This window comes from Fundulus heteroclitus, chromosome 9 (assembly GCF_011125445.2).
Source record: "Fundulus heteroclitus isolate FHET01 chromosome 9, MU-UCD_Fhet_4.1, whole genome shotgun sequence".
In the NCBI taxonomy this organism is placed as follows: Eukaryota; Metazoa; Chordata; class Actinopteri; order Cyprinodontiformes; family Fundulidae; genus Fundulus; species Fundulus heteroclitus.
The window spans coordinates 7,337,996-7,357,852 of NC_046369.1; the positions used below are offsets into that span (position 1 = coordinate 7,337,996).

Consider the following 19,857-nt stretch of genomic DNA (forward strand, 5'->3'; position numbering starts at 1 on the left):
TTAGTGGGGTTAAAAGTAATATTCCGATAGGATGTATGCTTTGGGAACCCGAGTTAGAACATAGTTTGTGGAGTTAGAATTGTCCCTGCATAAAAATAAAAAAATAAAATACTTGTCTTGTGCCTCTAGGTAAATGTATCAAGACTTGAGCTTTCATCTTTTTTTGAAGGGATGTTTGTAAGAAATAGTCTGTAATAATAAGTAGTTTGTAATAAGTGGTTGTGTGAATTTGCTGTCCATGTAAAGAACACTATCAGGCTTTGCTGGAAATAATTTACTTTTAATTAAATCTAGGTCTTGTAACCCAACTCAAAATGTCTAACATTTTCTCAGATTGAATTTTCTAAAACTACCATGATATAAGACCTCACTATAAATGTTAAAATCTAGAGGAACATGGATGGATACATGGCTGCAAACAAATCTGTTCAGTCTGAGCCAAGTTCCTTTTCCTATAAAGTTAATTTGGAGTATCTGGATAAATTACCTTCAAATGCTTCCAGAGGAATGCCCTGACAAACTAGCAGGTCCCTCATCTAAAAAAGGAGCCTTTAAGCCAATCAGAAACTGATCTTATTATCTTGTCACAGACTGGACATCATGTTATTAAATTTAAGTATTGGGTCAATAAAAAGTAGATGGCGTTAGAACCCTTGAGATTGAATTGTAACAACAAACCTGTGACTGGCGGGAACAATAATCCAGCATAGCAGCAAGTTAGAAATCTTTATTTAATACTTATAAACAAACCAGAAAAAGCAGTAACTGTTAAAAAGGGTTAGCACTTTACTGCTAGTCAGTGTAACCCATAAAACCATCTGGACTGTCTGAGACAGAAACTTACAAGATGGACCAACTTGTCACAGTAAAAGAAAAAAGTGACCACGGTAGTAGCTTTAAAGGAAGAGAACGGTCAATGTAAGCCCGACTGGAGTTACAACTTTTAGAACTTTTTTTTTTAAAATCTTCTTTTTCCCAGTCCCACTAAACAATTAAGAAACTATAATAATATAAACACAAAAAGGACTTGAACAAAGCAATGACTTGTGGAAGCAGCCTCAACTACAAGGATCATTTTAAAATGATGTAGGAACCAAAGAAAAACCTCGCAGGTAAAAACTCCTATAAAGCAAAACATTCAAGCTGCTCCAAGTGCCAGTTTTAATATTTAACATGTTTTCAACAAAGCCTGAGAAAAACCTTTCAAAACCAGTAGAACTGTCGCTATCCATTACACTTGTCAGTGTTTTGAAACTTGGATTTAAGCAAGAAAAGCCGACATCTGCTTATTGGCTACGCCTAAACAAAGACGCTGCTTAGGCCATGTCTTCGTCACCCTCTTCTTCAAACTCTCCCTCTTCTTCTGCGGTGGCCTCCTGATACTGCTGGTACTCGGACACCAGGTCGTTCATGTTGCTCTCAGCCTCGGTGAACTCCATCTCGTCCATGCCCTCGCCGGTGTACCTGTGACAACACAACTTTAGGATCTACACAACGCCCCAGCACACCAACGTGGCTCGCTGTGCTCTACTCACCAGTGGAGAAAAGCTTTGCGGCGGAACATGGCGGTGAACTGCTCAGAGATGCGCTTGAACAGCTCCTGAATGGCTGTGCTGTTTCCAATGAAAGTGGCAGCCATCTTGAGGCCACGCGGTGGGATGTCACAGACTGCCGTCTTCACGTTGTTTGGGATCCACTCGACGAAGTAGCTGCTGTTCTTGTTCTGCACGTTCAGCATCTGCTCATCCACTTCTTTCATTGACATCCGGCCTCGGAAGATGGCAGCTACTGTGAGGTAGCGCCCGTGGCGTGGATCACAAGCTGCCATCATGTTTTTGGCATCAAACATCTGCATGGTGAGTTCAGGAACTGTCAGAGCCCTTGAAAAGACAGACATTCAGATGAAATTAGGATTTTTTTCAGCACGTGTTAACAAGATCAAAAAGGTGGATTTGAGAGCCGCCTCTACCTGTACTGCTGGCTGCCTCGGCTCGTCAGTGGGGCAAAGCCTGGCATGAAGAAGTGCAATCTGGGGAACGGCACCATGTTGACGGCCAGTTTCCTCAGATCGGCGTTGAGCTGACCAGGGAAGCGCAAACAGGTGGTTACGCCGCTCATGGTGGCTGAGACCAGGTGGTTTAGATCACCGTAGGTGGGTGTGGTCAGCTTTAATGTACGGAAGCAGATGTCGTACAGAGCCTCGTTGTCAATGCAGAAGGTCTCGTCAGTGTTCTCGACCAGCTGGTGGACAGACAGGGTGGCATTATAGGGCTCCACCACAGTGTCCGACACCTGTTAGGGGGAAAACAAAGGAAAACAAAGGAAACCATGACTATGGAACCTACTTTAACATTAGGAGGAAGCAGCTATTAGGCCCAGCATTATATCTGAACATATTTGAATGCATGATATAAACCTTAGGTGAAGGCACGACGCTAAAAGTGTTCATGATGCGGTCTGGGTACTCCTCTCGGATCTTGCTGATTAGGAGCGTGCCCATGCCGGAGCCTGTGCCTCCTCCGAGGGAATGGGTGAGCTGGAATCCCTGCAGACAGTCGCAGCTCTCAGCCTCCTTTCTCACCACATCCAGAACCGAGTCCACTAGCTCAGCTCCTTCGGTGTAGTGGCCTTTAGCCCAGTTGTTACCAGCACCACTCTGGCCTGTTACACAAAATACCAAAAAGAAAAGTCAGCTTACTTTACAACAAATCAGAAAGAGTTCATTGAGAAGACGGTTTAAAGGGCTTCCATGAATAGTAGTTTTAGTTAATCACATCTATTACAGATTTGCATCAGTTTTCCACATTTCGTAATTTGGGATATATTCTTTCAAACAAATGTAATGGTTATAGTAGCCCTTAGTTGCGGTCTACTGGTGGGTTTTATGTGTAAATCAACAGCATGTCTTCGCGTTAATGTAAAGGTTTTATCCAGCATGGCCTATCAGCCTAACTGGTTGAAACTTTTTTATGTAGGAAAAGTTGAGGAATTCATAGTTGCATTAATGTTTCAGTTTTGTGTAGCCACCCTATATTGTGATTCAAAATAAAATGCTTACAGTAATATACTCACCAAAAACAAAATTGTCAGGTCTAAACACCTGCCCAAACGGACCAGACCTCACAGAGTCCATAGTGCCTGGCTCCAAGTCCACCAGCACAGCACGGGGGACATACTTTCCACCTAGGATTAGTGGAGGAGTACACAACATAAAAATGGCCTTGTCTTTTTGACAAGAGAGTTGGACAGGAGTGTTTATTTTAAAAAATAAAAAAGTCTAGAAAGTTTCTGGGGGTACAAAGAAAAATATGAAATTAAAATCTATGCAGATATTAATTCTAAATGGTTTGCGGGACAAGAATCACGTACCATTTTCCCCATCAACTGTAATTGCAAAAAAGCCAACCAAGTCAACATTGAGGAGAAAACCACAGACATATATACGTAGACGCGTCATAAGGCGCAGGTTCCCACGTCAACGTCACCGCCATATTGTATGTGGCAGAAAAAAGTTGAGTTCTGTTATTGTGAACGTGAATCAGAGAAGATGCCTAAATCCTATGCTGCATGGAAATGTATTCTGGCTGATTTCACTACTTGTATCTGCCTTCCATAAACTAAGGCTGCACCATTCTGCAAAACAGGACACACTAAAGCTGCAGAGTGGTAACACAGGCTATATATATATATATATATATATATATATATATATATATATATATATATATATATATATATATATATATAGATATAGATAGAGAGAGAGAGAGAGAGAGAGAGAGAGAGAGAGAGAGAGAGAGAGAGATTTGTGTTTGTATGTGTTATGAATATAAGGATCAATTTGTTAAATCTAAACATTGTGGTCTTCATTATTTCATAAAACTGTGTCACATGTGAACCTTTAGGAACAGACTTTTTGGGGGAGTATTAAAGAGGTAAAATTAATAATATGAGAAAAAAAAGTCCTAGGTCAATAAAGCAAAAAAAAAAAAACCCAAACAAACACAAAAGTGATAATGTTATGAGAAAAACGCCATATTATGACAATTAAGAGCGAACATTTCCAGAATAGTCAGTTTGCAGAATTATTTCACTCCTGGAGTAACTTAATAGGGCCAGGTTGGAATATTTTAAATATTTTTATTCTTTAGGAGAATAAATTCAGGAGAATGAAGCTAAAGGGATACGAAAATAAACTTGTAATATTACAAAAACAAAAATACTACGAATACAAAGTATATTGAGAGATTAAAGTCCCTCTGATACTGTTTAAGTGACTGAGTAACTGCAGATTTGCCACATTTAAGACGGCGGACGCCCTGACGCATCGCAGCATAGGCAGAACCCGACCAATGACGCGTCTACTCTTTTACATTATGTCTATGGAGAAAACCGTTAGCAACTGGTAGGCATGGTTCTAGGTCGTCATGGTAACGGTTCCTTAGTAGTCGTTAAATTCAAAGTAGAGAATGCGAAGCCCCTCTGGCGGGCGGTTACGGTACAAAAACTTTTCCAGGCGATATTAAGTCACTTCGAGCTCCACTAAACTTCAGCGCATTAAAACAGCGTCGAAACAAACCTGACGCCTCGTTGTAGTATACGTTGATCCGGTCCAGCTGCAGGTCACTGTCTCCATGGTATGTCCCGGTTGGGTCAATGCCGTGTTCGTCACTGATCACCTCCCAGAACTAAAAACGCAGAAAGAAAGAAAAAAGCCGATTAGAATAATAATTTGAGCTGCCAGACTTACCAAATGTAACATAAACCAACGGCTATCGTTAACTCTTTAGTTAACGGCTACATTAGCTTTTTCTGTTTAGCTAGCTAACGGTAGTTTAACAGCCCGCACAAACTAAATATAACTTTTCACACGGCGTCCCAACGAATTTAACCTTCACTTTTACACATAAGTATTTTCAAACCTTCGCTCCAATCTGGTTGCCGCATTGGCCAGCCTGCAGGTGAACTATTTCTCTCATTTTTATCCAAGTAAAGGGTCGTTCCACGAACTGTCGATGTTGCGCTTTCTCTGCTACCAGGTCTCCCGCAAACGGACAGGGCGGGGACGTTGACCAACGGTTGACATATGGTACTCGCAACGCGATTGGATAAACAGGATTTCAGTCAACCCAGAAACGGCTTCTGATTGGTCAGTGTAACTTGGCTTCAAAACATTGATTGGAACGCGGGCTAAGGGGGGGGGGGGGGGGGGGGGGGGAGTGGGACGATTACCCGGTCACCTTGGTAACCAAAATTATACATTTACCAACCTCCTTCGTGTTTTTTCTTGAGTAGTTTCCAGCAAAACGTGTTTAAAAACCAATTTCAATGGTGATTATTTGTTTTTTTTTTGAAAAAAATGTGATATAGTGCTTGAATATTTAAAAAATCTGTAAACAATTTCTGTGTATTTGCATGTTTTTGATTCTTTGTTATTCCCATAATACGTTCATATATTATTTTATCCATCCATCCATCCATCAATTTTCCAAACCGCTTTATCCCTCATGGGGTCGCGGGGGTTGCTGGTGCCTATCTCCAGCGTTCACTGGGCGAGAGGCGGGGTACATCCTGGACAGGTCGCCAGTCTGTCGCAGGGCAACACAAAGACAAACAGGACAAACAACCATTCTCGCACACACTCACACCTAAGGACAATTTGGAGAAGCCAATTAACCTAACAGTCATGTTTTTGGTCTGAAGCCGGAGTACCCGGAGAGAACCCACGCATGCACAGGGAGAACATGCAAACTCCATGCAGAAAGACCCAGGGCAGGGGCACTCGAACCCAGGACCTTCTTGCTGCAAGTCAACAGCTCATTTGCGCATGCGTGAACATAACAACTTTCGAGAAGGCAATATTTCGTCTTTCTGACGTTTGTATTCTTTGGGGGGGTTTTCGGGGCGGGGTTTCTTTTTGTATATCTTTGTATTTTCGTAAATATTGCATATTCTAAAAGTGAAAAAACAGAAATACGTAAAAAAAATAGCAATGATATTTCTTTTCTTTATTTAATGGCAAAAGTGTTTCCCAGTTGTGGTTAGGCAAATAAATAACTAACACATTTTTTTAAGTACATAGAAAAAACAGCTATAAACACATGTAGGAGTATAGAAATGTATTTGATTTCGAATATTCTTCAGTTTTTCAATCATTTATTTGATTTGCATATGTATTTGTGTATTTTGCACTTAATAAATGTATTGTAATAGTATATGCCTTGCCTTTGTTATGTGGTCTGTGTTCTATTCCTGTTTGTTTTTCTGTTACCCTCATCTTCTGATTCCTGTACATTTTCCACAGTCAACTTAAAGTTCCTGATAGCCGTCAGCTTGGGTGGCTTTCTTTGAGGGGTGTCCGCGAGGTCTCCGCCTGCTCCCCTCCCTCGAGCCTTTCCCTTACTTCTGCCCGAGGTTTCAACATTGTGCCCCCTGCTGTTGGGGCCGCAGCAATCGCAGGCCTTAGGCGTCCTTTTCCTGCCTGACCGACGGCCGTTGAGTTGGTCCTGAGTGGAGGTTGGTGCCGGTGTGTGGGGCCTGCTGGGTGCGGAGCTCGATTTAGCGCCGGATCCTTTTGCAACATGGCGAGGGGCGTCAGCAGGAGTCTGAGAAGGAGTCTGCGTGGACTCGGAATGGGAAGTCGGGTCTGCGGAGGTCCGGTTTAGGTCCTGTTCCGCAGCACCTCTGGGACACGACACCAAAAGAGGTGCTTTAGAACAAACAGTCCGGTGAAGCGAGGTAGATGGTGTTGTCATTGGGGAGTTAGAGTTGCTGTGAACCATGACGTCCGCCTTTGGCTCTTTAACCCCATCCCCAATGCCCCCGCTCTCTCTCAGCACTGCTGTCCTCGCCTCCCTTTGCCGCTTGCTGGCTTACAGATAGTTGGCTTCTCCTTTTACATCTTCCGCTGTCCTCCGCGTGTCATCCGTCAAAATAATTTAGATAGGAGAGAGGCGCGGGGCAGGAGGAAACGGCTGCTCGGGTTCACAGCATGACCGAGGTGTCCTAGGCAGAGAGAAAAAGCAGAAGAGAACTCATTAAGCAAATTTACACAGTTTGCAGTTTAACTCTCCATTTGGCAGATAAACACAGATAAATAATGACTGTATACATTTAAGATGGCATTGTGCTCAAACTGATCAGAGCTTCGTATCAGATTAATTTAAATACAACTTTTATCCTTTATAACATCTTAGTGATCCTGAAAAAAAAAGAACCAAAATCCACCATCTTTCCAAAAGGGGGTTTATACAATTAGCTTTTATCATTATTATATTTCCACTTGTACAGCACGTTATAAAGATGATTTAAAAAGTACGGGTTTATTACATTCTTTCACTCTTTTGTGCTTTAGTATGAATAACAAAAAAAACTCTCCAACCATCAGCTATGCTACAAGTTATAGCTCTATGCCATAATTTGTAGCCATAGTTTTCCATAAACTATTAAATTATGGCTCTTTATCACGTGAATGCTACAAAGCTCTCCCCATTTGGCTAAACAATCTTTATCACAGTACCTTATAGAATGTATGTATTGAAAATGTTTTTTTTTTTTTTTTTTGGGGGGGGGTTCTCTATTTGTCATGTGCAATATACTAGCTTCATGAAAAACTTAATTTGGGGATTTTATTAGCTGTGAAGAAATAATGATCTGTTTTTTTTTTAAACAAGTTTGAAGCATGTCTCATTATGCTTACTGAACGACGTCAAGTTTCACTGTTTGAACTGAATCACTGAACTAAATGAACTGTTGGGTTAATTTCTAATTCACAGAGATTCACGTGTGTCTCTAGTTGCTATGGTGACGTTTTGTCAAAAAAATAAAAATATAAACACGATGGAAATGACAACTGACCGACAAAACGATCAATAAAAACAACACATTAGCAAAACGCTGGCAACATAGCAGCGAAACGTTACCATCCGAGGATGATGTTGTTGTTGTCGGTTTCCTCTCAAGCCCACTCGCTAGTGCCTAGCATCCCAATCAGTGACGGCAGAAACTAACAATTGCTGTAAAGACAGTAATTAACACTACCACCGTAATCAAGATTAGCACACACGGCGCGTCGGACGAACGAAGCAGGTCCGCGTCTATTGCGCCCTAGAAATCACGGGCGAACTAATACTTGAACTGTGGTGTCACATTTCACAAAGTTTTGCACAAGTTTCCCCCGTTTCCCTGCAGCTAGCCGAGTGGGCTAGCCGCAGACAAAACACAAAGCGCCAATTTCCGACATTTTCAGAGGGAAGTAAGAGAGCGTATGGACGAGAAGGAGCCGCGACTCCGGATTCAGGGAAACAAACGTTTGCAACAAGCGCGAAAAAGCAGAGCACGAGTTCAAAATAGACGTCGTTAAACGCCACCTTGCCTGTAAAAAAAATATCAACCTGGGTTCCGTCTGGCCACGATTTGAAGAAACAATCCGAGCACTCGTCGCCCCTTCATTGCGTCATGACGTTGCCGTCTTCTTCTTCTCAACTCCCGCGACGATAGACAGAGTAGACCCCGCATAACCGCTTTCGCCTATGTGCGCTGACGAGATTTGGGGGCGCCATCTTGGGGCGGCCGACAGCTCTACTCAGTGTAAAGTGTTGACAAGGCGCAGAATCAATTTTAATCAAATATAAATCGCTAAATATTTAACTAATTTTCAGTTCTTTTTTTTTTTTTTTTTTTGCTGAAAACTTTAAAACTTTAGCTATTATAACAAATTGTTAGGTGCATAATTATATTCTTAGTGGGGTTAAAAGTAATATTCCGATAGGATGTATGCTTTGGGAACCCCTGAGTTAGAACATAGTTTGTGGAGTTAGAATTGTCCCTGCATAAAAATAAAAAAATAAAATACTTGTCTTGTGCCTCTAGGTAAATGTATCAAGACTTGAGCTTTCATCTTTTTTTGAAGGGATGTTTGTAAGAAATAGTCTGTAATAATAAGTAGTTTGTGATAAGTGGTTGTGTTGAATTTGCTGTCCATGTAAAGAACACTATCAGGCTTTGCTGGAAATAATTTACTTTTAATTAAATCTAGGTCTTGTAACCCAACTCAAAATGTCTAACATTTTCTCAGATTGAATTTTCTAAAACTACCATGATATAAGACCTCACTATAAATGTTAAAATCTAGAGGAACATGGATGGATACATGGCTGCAAACAAATCTGTTCAGTCTGAGCCAAGTTCCTTTTCCTATAAAGTTAATTTGGAGTATCTGGATAAATTACCTTCAAATGCTTCCAGAGGAATGCCCTGACAAACTAGCAGGTCCCTCATCTAAAAAAGGAGCCTTTAAGCCAGTCAGAAACTGATCTTATTATCTTGTCACAGACTGGACATCATGTTATTAAATTTAAGTATTGGGTCAATAAAAAGTAGATGGCGTTAGAACCCTTGAGATTGAATTGTAACAACAAACCTGTGACTGGCGGGAACAATAATCCAGCATAGCAGCAAGTTAGAAATCTTTATTTAATACTTATAAACAAACCAGAAAAAGCAGTAACTGTTAAAAAGGGTTAGCACTTTACTGCTAGTCAGTGTAACCCATAAAACCATCTGGACTGTCTGAGACAGAAACTTACTAAATCTCAAGATGGACCAACTTGTCACAGTAAAAGAAAAAAGTGACCACGGTAGTAGCTTTAAAGGAAGAGAACGGTCAATGTAAGCCGGACTGGAGTTACAACTTTTAGAACTTTTTTTTTTAAATCTTCTTTTTCCCAGTCCCACTAAAAAATTAAGAAACTATAATAATATAAACACAAAAAGGACTTGAACAAAGCAATGACTTGTGGAAGCAGCCTCAACTACAAGGATCATTTTAAAATGATGTAGGAACCAAAGAAAAACCTCGCAGGTAAAAACTCCTATAAAGCAAAACATTCAAGCTGCTCCAAGTGCCAGTTTTAATATTTAACATGTTTTCAACAAAGCCTGAGAAAAACCTTTCAAAACCAGTAGAACTGTCGCTATCCATTACACTTGTCAGTGTTTTGAAACTTGGATTAAAGCAAGAAAAGCCGACATCTGCTTATTGGCTACGCCTAAACAAAGACGCTGCTTAGGCCATGTCTTCGTCACCCTCTTCTTCAAACTCTCCCTCTTCTTCTGCGGTGGCCTCCTGATACTGCTGGTACTCGGACACCAGGTCGTTCATGTTGCTCTCAGCCTCGGTGAACTCCATCTCGTCCATGCCCTCGCCGGTGTACCTGTGACAACACAACTTTAGGATCTACACAACTGCCCCGGCACACCAACGTGGCTCGCTGTGCTCTAGCTCACCAGTGGAGAAAAGCTTTGCGGCGGAACATGGCGGTGAACTGCTCAGAGATGCGCTTGAACAGCTCCTGAATGGCTGTGCTGTTTCCAATGAAAGTGGCAGCCATCTTGAGGCCACGCGGTGGGATGTCACAGACTGCCGTCTTCACGTTGTTTGGGATCCACTCGACGAAGTAGCTGCTGTTCTTGTTCTGCACGTTCAGCATCTGCTCATCCACTTCTTTCATTGACATCCGGCCTCGGAAGATGGCAGCTACTGTGAGGTAGCGCCCGTGGCGTGGATCACAAGCTGCCATCATGTTTTTGGCATCAAACATCTGCATGGTGAGTTCAGGAACTGTCAGAGCCCTTGAAAAGACAGACATTCAGATGAAATTAGGATTTTTTTCAGCACGTGTTAACAAGATCAAAAAGGTGGATTTGAGAGCCGCCTCTACCTGTACTGCTGGCTGCCTCGGCTCGTCAGTGGGGCAAAGCCTGGCATGAAGAAGTGCAATCTGGGGAACGGCACCATGTTGACGGCCAGTTTCCTCAGATCGGCGTTGAGCTGACCAGGGAAGCGCAAACAGGTGGTTACGCCGCTCATGGTGGCTGAGACCAGGTGGTTTAGATCACCGTAGGTGGGTGTGGTCAGCTTTAATGTACGGAAGCAGATGTCGTACAGAGCCTCGTTGTCAATGCAGAAGGTCTCGTCAGTGTTCTCGACCAGCTGGTGGACAGACAGGGTGGCATTATAGGGCTCCACCACAGTGTCCGACACCTGTTAGGGGGAAAACAAAGGAAAACAAAGGAAACCATGACTATGGAACCTACTTTAACATTAGGAGGAAGCAGCTATTAGGCCCAGCATTATATCTGAACATATTTGAATGCATGATATAAACCTTAGGTGAAGGCACGACGCTAAAAGTGTTCATGATGCGGTCTGGGTACTCCTCTCGGATCTTGCTGATTAGGAGCGTGCCCATGCCGGAGCCTGTGCCTCCTCCGAGGGAATGGGTGAGCTGGAATCCCTGCAGACAGTCGCAGCTCTCAGCCTCCTTTCTCACCACATCCAGAACCGAGTCCACTAGCTCAGCTCCTTCGGTGTAGTGGCCTTTAGCCCAGTTGTTACCAGCACCACTCTGGCCTGTTACACAAAATACCAAAAAGAAAAGTCAGCTTACTTTACAACAAATCAGAAAGAGTTCATTGAGAAGACGGTTTAAAGGGCTTCCATGAATAGTAGTTTTAGTTAATCACATCTATTACAGATTTGCATCAGTTTTCCACATTTCGTAATTTGGGATATATTCTTTCAAACAAATGTAATGGTTATAGTAGCCCTTAGTTGCGGTCTACTGGTGGGTTTTATGTGTAAATCAACAGCATGTCTTCGCGTTAATGTAAAGGTTTTATCCAGCATGGCCTATCAGCCTAACTGGTTGAAACTTTTTTATGTAGGAAAAGTTGAGGAATTCATAGTTGCATTAATGTTTCAGTTTTGTGTAGCCACCCTATATTGTGATTCAAAATAAAATGCTTACAGTAATATACTCACCAAAAACAAAATTGTCAGGTCTAAACACCTGCCCAAACGGACCAGACCTCACAGAGTCCATAGTGCCTGGCTCCAAGTCCACCAGCACAGCACGGGGGACATACTTTCCACCTAGGATTAGTGGAGGAGTACACAACATAAAAATGGCCTTGTCTTTTTGACAAGAGAGTTGGACAGGAGTGTTTATTTAAAAAATAAAAAAGTCTAGAAAGTTTCTGGGGGTACAAAGAAAAATATGAAATTAAAATCTATGCAGATATTAATTCTAAATGGTTTGCGGGACAAGAATCACGTACCATTTTCCCCATCAACTGTAATTGCAAAAAAGCCAACCAAGTCAACATTGAGGAGAAAACCACAGACATATATACGTAGACGCGTCATAAGGCGCAGGTTCCCACGTCAACGTCACCGCCATATTGTATGTGGCAGAAAAAAGTTGAGTTCTGTTATTGTGAACGTGAATCAGAGAAGATGCCTAAATCCTATGCTGCATGGAAATGTATTCTGGCTGATTTCACTACTTGTATCTGCCTTCCATAAACTAAGGCTGCACCATTCTGCAAAACAGGACACACTAAAGCTGCAGCGTGGTAACACAGGCTATATATATATATATATATATATATATATATATATATATATATATATATATATATATATATATATATATATATAGAGAGAGAGAGAGAGAGAGAGAGAGAGAGAGAGAGAGAGAGAGAGAGAGAGAGAGAGAGAGAGAGAGAGAGAGAGAGATATTTGTGTTTGTATGTGTTATGAATATAAGGATCAATTTGTTAAATCTAAACATTGTGGTCTTCATTATTTCATAAAACTGTGTCACATGTGAACCTTTAGGAACAGACTTTTTGGGGCAGTATTAAAGAGGTAAAATTAATAATATGAGAAAAAAAAGTCCTAGGTCAATAAAGCAAAAAAAAAAAAAACCCAAACAAACACAAAAGTGATAATGTTATGAGAAAAACGCCATATTATGACAATTAAGAGCGAACATTTCCAGAATAGTCAGTTTGCAGAATTATTTCACTCCTGGAGTAACTTAATAGGGCCAGGTTGGAATATTTTAAATATTTTTATTCTTTAGGAGAATAAATTCAGGAGAATGAAGCTAAAGGGATACGAAAATAAACTTGTAATATTACAAAAACAAAAATACTACGAATACAAAGTATATTGAGAGATTAAAGTCCCTCTGATACTGTTTAAGTGACTGAGTAACTGCAGATTTGCCACATTTAAGACGGCGGACGCCCTGACGCATCGCAGCATAGGCAGAACCCGACCAATGACGCGTCTACTCTTTTACATTATGTCTATGGAGAAAACCGTTAGCAACTGGTAGGCATGGTTCTAGGTCGTCATGGTAACGGTTCCTTAGTAGTCGTTAAATTCAAAGTAGAGAATGCGAAGCCCCTCTGGCGGGCGGTTACGGTACAAAAACTTTTCCAGGCGATATTAAGTCACTTCGAGCTCCACTAAACTTCAGCGCATTAAAACAGCGTCGAAACAAACCTGACGCCTCGTTGTAGTATACGTTGATCCGGTCCAGCTGCAGGTCACTGTCTCCATGGTATGTCCCGGTTGGGTCAATGCCGTGTTCGTCACTGATCACCTCCCAGAACTAAAAACGCAGAAAGAAAGAAAAAAGCCGATTAGAATAATAATTTGAGCTGCCAGACTTACCAAATGTAACATAAACCAACGGCTATCGTTAACTCTTTAGTTAACGGCTACATTAGCTTTTTCTGTTTAGCTAGCTAACGGTAGTTTAACAGCCCGCACAAACTAAATATAACTTTTCACACGGCGTCCCAACGAATTTAACCTTCACTTTTACACATAAGTATTTTCAAACCTTCGCTCCAATCTGGTTGCCGCATTGGCCAGCCTGCAGGTGAACTATTTCTCTCATTTTTATCCAAGTAAAGGGTCGTTCCACGAACTGTCGATGTTGCGCTTTCTCTGCTACCAGGTCTCCCGCAAACGGACAGGGCGGGGACGTTGACCAACGGTTGACATATGGTACTCGCAACGCGATTGGATAAACAGGATTTCAGTCAACCCAGAAACGGCTTCTGATTGGTCAGTGTAACTTGGCTTCAAAACATTGATTGGAACGCGGGCTAAGGGGGAGGGGGGGGGAGTGGGGGGGAGTGGGACGATTACCCGGTCACCTTGGTAACCAAAATTATACATTTACCAACCTCCTTCGTGTTTTTTCTTGAGTAGTTTCCAGCAAAACGTGTTTAAAAACCAATTTCAATGGTGATTATTTGTTTTTTTTTTTAAAAAATGTGATATAGTGCTTGAATATTTAAAAAATCTGTAAACAATTTCTGTGTATTTGCATGTTTTTGATTCTTTGTTATTCCCATAATACGTTCATATATTATTTTATCCATCCATCCATCCATCAATTTTCCAAACCGCTTTATCCCTCATGGGGTCGCGGGGGTTGCTGGTGCCTATCTCCAGCGTTCACTGGGCGAGAGGCGGGGTACATCCTGGACAGGTCGCCAGTCTGTCGCAGGGCAACACAAAGACAAACAGGACAAACAACCATTCTCGCACACACTCACACCTAAGGACAATTTGGAGAAGCCAATTAACCTAACAGTCATGTTTTTGGTCTGAAGCCGGAGTACCCGGAGAGAACCCACGCATGCACAGGGAGAACATGCAAACTCCATGCAGAAAGACCCAGGGCAGGGGCACTCGAACCCAGGACCTTCTTGCTGCAAGTCAACAGCTCATTTGCGCATGCGTGAACATAACAACTTTCGAGAAGGCAATATTTCGTCTTTCTGACGTTTGTATTCTTTGGGGGGGTTTTCGGGGCGGGGTTTCTTTTTGTATATCTTTGTATTTTCGTAAATATTGCATATTCTAAAAGTGAAAAAACAGAAATACGTAAAAAAAATAGCAATGATATTTCTTTTCTTTATTTAATGGCAAAAGTGTTTCCCAGTTGTGGTTAGGCAAATAAATAACTAACACATTTTTTTAAGTACATAGAAAAAACAGCTATAAACACATGTAGGAGTATAGAAATGTATTTGATTTCGAATATTCTTCAGTTTTTCAATCATTTATTTGATTTGCATATGTATTTGTGTATTTTGCACTTAATAAATGTATTGTAATAGTATATGCCTTGCCTTTGTTATGTGGTCTGTGTTCTATTCCTGTTTGTTTTTCTGTTACCCTCATCTTCTGATTCCTGTACATTTTCCACAGTCAACTTAAAGTTCCTGATAGCCGTCAGCTTGGGTGGCTTTCTTTGAGGGGTGTCCGCGAGGTCTCCGCCTGCTCCCCTCCCTCGAGCCTTTCCCTTACTTCTGCCCGAGGTTTCAACATTGTGCCCCCTGCTGTTGGGGCCGCAGCAATCGCAGGCCTTAGGCGTCCTTTTCCTGCCTGACCGACGGCCGTTGAGTTGGTCCTGAGTGGAGGTTGGTGCCGGTGTGTGGGGCCTGCTGGGTGCGGAGCTCGATTTAGCGCCGGATCCTTTTGCAACATGGCGAGGGGCGTCAGCAGGAGTCTGAGAAGGAGTCTGCGTGGACTCGGAATGGGAAGTCGGGTCTGCGGAGGTCCGGTTTAGGTCCTGTTCCGCAGCACCTCTGGGACACGACACCAAAAGAGGTGCTTTAGAACAAACAGTCCGGTGAAGCGAGGTAGATGGTGTTGTCATTGGGGAGTTAGAGTTGCTGTGAACCATGACGTCCGCCTTTGGCTCTTTAACCCCATCCCCAATGCCCCCGCTCTCTCTCAGCACTGCTGTCCTCGCCTCCCTTTGCCGCTTGCTGGCTTACAGATAGTTGGCTTCTCCTTTTACATCTTCCGCTGTCCTCCGCGTGTCATCCGTCAAAATAATTTAGATAGGAGAGAGGCGCGGGGCAGGAGGAAACGGCTGCTCGGGTTCACAGCATGACCGAGGTGTCCTAGGCAGAGAGAAAAAGCAGAAGAGAACTCATTAAGCAAATTTACACAGTTTGCAGTTTAACTCTCCATTTGGCAGATAAACACAGATAAATAATGACTGTATACATTTAAGATGGCATTGTGCTCAAACTGATCAGAGCTTCGTATCAGATTAATTTAAATACAACTTTTATCCTTTATAACATCTTAGTGATCCTGAAAAAAAAAGAACCAAAATCCACCATCTTTCCAAAAGGGGGTTTATACAATTAGCTTTTATCATTATTATATTTCCACTTGTACAGCACGTTATAAAGATGATTTAAAAAGTACGGGTTTATTACATTCTTTCACTCTTTTGTGCTTTAGTATGAATAACAAAAAAAACTCTCCAACCATCAGCTATGCTACAAGTTATAGCTCTATGCCATAATTTGTAGCCATAGTTTTCCATAAACTATTAAATTATGGCTCTTTATCACGTGAATGCTACAAAGCTCTCCCCATTTGGCTAAACAATCTTTATCACAGTACCTTATAGAATGTATGTATTGAAAATGTTTTTTTTTTTTTTTTGGGGGGGGGGGGTTCTCTATTTGTCATGTGCAATATACTAGCTTCATGAAAAACTTAATTTGGGGATTTTATTAGCTGTGAAGAAATAATGATCTGTTTTTTTTTAAACAAGTTTGAAGCATGTCTCATTATGCTTACTGAACGACGTCAAGTTTCACTGTTTGAACTGAATCACTGAACTAAATGAACTGTTGGGTTAATTTCTAATTCACAGAGATTCACGTGTGTCTCTAGTTGCTATGGTGACGTTTTGTCAAAAAAATAAAAAAATAAAAATATAAACACGATGGAAATGACAACTGACCGACAAAACGATCAATAAAAACAACACATTAGCAAAACGCTGGCAACATAGCAGCGAAACGTTACCATCCGAGGATGATGTTGTTGTTGTCGGTTTCCTCTCAAGCCCACTCGCTAGTGCCTAGCATCCCAATCAGTGACGGCAGAAACTAACAATTGCTGTAAAGACAGTAATTAACACTACCACCGTAATCAAGATTAGCACACACGGCGCGTCGGACGAACGAAGCAGGTCCGCGTCTATTGCGCCCTAGAAATCACGGGCGAACTAATACTTGAACTGTGGTGTCACATTTCACAAAGTTTTGCACAAGTTTCCCCCCGTTTCCCTGCAGCTAGCCGAGTGGGCTAGCCGCAGACAAAACACAAAGCGCCAATTTCCGACATTTTCAGAGGGAAGTAAGAGAGCGTATGGACGAGAAGGAGCCGCGACTCCGGATTCAGGGAAACAAACGTTTGCAACAAGCGCGAAAAAGCAGAGCACGAGTTCAAAATAGACGTCGTTAAACGCCACCTTGCCTGTAAAAAAAATATCAACCTGGGTTCCGTCTGGCCACGATTTGAAGAAACAATCCGAGCACTCGTCGCCCCTTCATTGCGTCATGACGTTGCCGTCTTCTTCTTCTCAACTCCCGCGACGATAGAAAGAGTAGACCCCGCATAACCGCTTTCGCCTATGTGCGCTGACGAGATTTGGGGGCGCCATCTTGGGGCGGCCGACAGCTCTACTCAGTGTAAAGTGTTGACAAGGCGCAGAATCAATTTTAATCAAATATAAATCGCTAAATATTTAAATAATTTTCAGTTCTTTTTTTTTTGTTTTTTTTTTGCTGAAAACTTTAAAACTTTAGCTATTATAACAAATTGTTAGGTGCATAATTATATTCTTAGTGGGGTTAAAAGTAATATTCCGATAGGATGTATGCTTTGGGAACCCCTGAGTTAGAACATAGTTTGTGGAGTTAGAATTGTCCCTGCATAAAAATAAAAAAATAAAATACTTGTCTTGTGCCTCTAGGTAAATGTATCAAGACTTGAGCTTTCATCTTTTTTTGAAGGGATGTTTGTAAGAAATAGTCTGTAATAATAAGTAGTTTGTGATAAGTGGTTGTGTTGAATTTGCTGTCCATGTAAAGAACACTATCAGGCTTTGCTGGAAATAATTTACTTTTAATTAAATCTAGGTCTTGTAACCCAACTCAAAATGTCTAACATTTTCTCAGATTGAATTTTCTAAAACTACCATGATATAAGACCTCACTATAAATGTTAAAATCTAGAGGAACATGGATGGATACATGGCTGCAAACAAATCTGTTCAGTCTGAGCCAAGTTCCTTTTCCTATAAAGTTAATTTGGAGTATCTGGATAAATTACCTTCAAATGCTTCCAGAGGAATGCCCTGACAAACTAGCAGGTCCCTCATCTAAAAAAGGAGCCTTTAAGCCAGTCAGAAACTGATCTTATTATCTTGTCACAGACTGGACATCATGTTATTAAATTTAAGTATTGGGTCAATAAAAAGTAGATGGCGTTAGAACCCTTGAGATTGAATTGTAACAACAAACCTGTGACTGGCGGGAACAATAATCCAGCATAGCAGCAAGTTAGAAATCTTTATTTAATACTTATAAACAAACCAGAAAAAGCAGTAACTGTTAAAAAGGGTTAGCACTTTACTGCTAGTCAGTGTAACCCATAAAACCATCTGGACTGTCTGAGACAGAAACTTACTAAATCTCAAGATGGACCAACTTGTCACAGTAAAAGAAAAAAGTGACCACGGTAGTAGCTTTAAAGGAAGAGAACGGTCAATGTAAGCCGGACTGGAGTTACAACTTTTAGAACTTTTTTTTTAAATCTTCTTTTTCCCAGTCCCACTAAAAAATTAAGAAACTATAATAATATAAACACAAAAAGGACTTGAACAAAGCAATGACTTGTGGAAGCAGCCTCAACTACAAGGATCATTTTAAAATGATGTAGGAACCAAAGAAAAACCTCGCAGGTAAAAACTCCTATAAAGCAAAACATTCAAGCTGCTCCAAGTGCCAGTTTTAATATTTAACATGTTTTCAACAAAGCCTGAGAAAAACCTTTCAAAACCAGTAGAACTGTCGCTATCCATTACACTTGTCAGTGTTTTGAAACTTGGATTAAAGCAAGAAAAGCCGACATGTGCTTATTGGCTACGCCTAAACAAAGACGCTGCTTAGGCCATGTCTTCGTCACCCTCTTCTTCAAACTCTCCCTCTTCTTCTGCGGTGGCCTCCTGATACTGCTGGTACTCGGACACCAGGTCGTTCATGTTGCTCTCAGCCTCGGTGAACTCCATCTCGTCCATGCCCTCGCCGGTGTACCTGTGACAACACAACTTTAGGATCTACACAATGCCCCGGCACACCAACGTGGCTCGCTGTGCTCTACTCACCAGTGGAGAAAAGCTTTGCGGCGGAACATGGCGGTGAACTGCTCAGAGATGCGCTTGAACAGCTCCTGAATGGCTGTGCTGTTTCCAATGAAAGTGGCAGCCATCTTGAGGGCCACGCGGTGGGATGTCACAGACTGCCGTCTTCACGTTGTTTGGGATCCACTCGACGAAGTAGCTGCTGTTCTTGTTCTGCACGTTCAGCATCTGCTCGTCCACTTCTTTCATTGACATCCGGCCTCGGAAGATGGCAGCTACTGTGAGGTAGCGCCCGTGGCGTGGATCACAAGCTGCCATCATGTTTTTGGCATCAAACATCTGCATGGTGAGTTCAGGAACTGTCAGAAGCCCTTGAAAAGACAGACATTCAGATGAAATTAGGAATTTTTTTCAGCACGTGTTAACAAGATCAAAAAGTGGATTTGAGAGCCGCCTCTACCTGTACTGCTGGCTGCCTCGGCTCGTCAGTGGGGCAAAGCCTGGCATGAAGAAGTGCAATCTTGGGGAACGGCAACCATGTTGAACAGGCCAGTGTGTCTCCTCAGATCGGCGTTGAGACTGACCAGGGAACGCAAACAGGGGTTACGCCGCTCATGGGTGGCTGAGACCAGGTGGTTAGATCACCGTAGGTGGGTGTGGTCAGCTTTAATGTACGGAAGCGAATGTCGTACAGAGCCTCGTTGTCAAATGCAGAAGGTCTCGTCAGTGTCTCGACCAGCTAGGTGGACAGACAGAGGGGTGGCATTATAGGGCGTCCACCACAGGGTCCGACACCTGTTAGGGGGGA

The 19,857-nt window shown here is 42.0% G+C and overlaps 2 protein-coding genes, 1 long non-coding RNA gene and 1 pseudogene across 3 annotated transcripts; all 4 read right to left on the reverse strand.

The window, feature by feature from the left end:
- Positions 1–712: 712 nt before the first annotated feature.
- LOC118564123 (tubulin beta-4B chain-like) lies at positions 713–5,113 on the reverse strand. Its single transcript, XM_036140931.1, has 7 exons — positions 4,923–5,113; positions 4,580–4,688; positions 3,073–3,183; positions 2,417–2,661; positions 1,970–2,292; positions 1,536–1,880; positions 713–1,464 (listed from the first exon to the last, which is right to left on the reverse strand). The coding sequence occupies exons 1-7, from the start codon at positions 4,977–4,979 to the stop codon at positions 1,317–1,319; spliced, it is 1,338 nt and encodes a 445-aa protein (XP_035996824.1). The 5' UTR covers positions 4,980–5,113; the 3' UTR covers positions 713–1,316.
- A 4,332-nt stretch (positions 5,114–9,445) lies between these two features.
- On the reverse strand, positions 9,446–13,889 carry LOC118564122 (tubulin beta-4B chain-like). Its single transcript, XM_036140930.1, has 7 exons — positions 13,701–13,889; positions 13,358–13,466; positions 11,825–11,935; positions 11,169–11,413; positions 10,722–11,044; positions 10,288–10,632; positions 9,446–10,214 (listed from the first exon to the last, which is right to left on the reverse strand). The coding sequence occupies exons 1-7, from the start codon at positions 13,755–13,757 to the stop codon at positions 10,067–10,069; spliced, it is 1,338 nt and encodes a 445-aa protein (XP_035996823.1). The 5' UTR covers positions 13,758–13,889; the 3' UTR covers positions 9,446–10,066.
- A 1,117-nt stretch (positions 13,890–15,006) lies between these two features.
- Positions 15,007–17,150, reverse strand: LOC118564125. Its single transcript, XR_004931655.1, has 2 exons — positions 16,709–17,150; positions 15,007–15,783 (listed from the first exon to the last, which is right to left on the reverse strand). It is a non-coding gene; the product is annotated as an uncharacterized LOC118564125 (long non-coding RNA).
- A 1,093-nt stretch (positions 17,151–18,243) lies between these two features.
- Positions 18,244–19,857, reverse strand: part of LOC118564234 — a 3,146-nt pseudogene continuing 1,532 nt past the window's right edge.

Excerpts from the sequence above, each read along its gene's own strand:
- LOC118564122 (XM_036140930.1), bottom strand. The coding sequence starts at position 13,757 with ATGAGAGAAATAGTTCACCTGCAGGCTGGCCAATGCGGCAACCAGATT. Across the intron at positions 11,045-11,168 it reads GCGTCGTGCCTTCACCTAAG|GTGTCGGACACTGTGGTGGA; the intron begins GTTTATATCATG and ends TCCCCCTAACAG. Across the intron at positions 10,633-10,721 it reads CGAGGCAGCCAGCAGTACAG|GGCTCTGACAGTTCCTGAAC; the intron begins GTAGAGGCGGCT and ends TGTCTTTTCAAG.
- LOC118564123 (XM_036140931.1), bottom strand. The coding sequence starts at position 4,979 with ATGAGAGAAATAGTTCACCTGCAGGCTGGCCAATGCGGCAACCAGATT. Across the intron at positions 2,662-3,072 it reads ACCTGACAATTTTGTTTTTG|GCCAGAGTGGTGCTGGTAAC; the intron begins GTGAGTATATTA and ends TTTGTGTAACAG. Across the intron at positions 2,293-2,416 it reads GCGTCGTGCCTTCACCTAAG|GTGTCGGACACTGTGGTGGA; the intron begins GTTTATATCATG and ends TCCCCCTAACAG.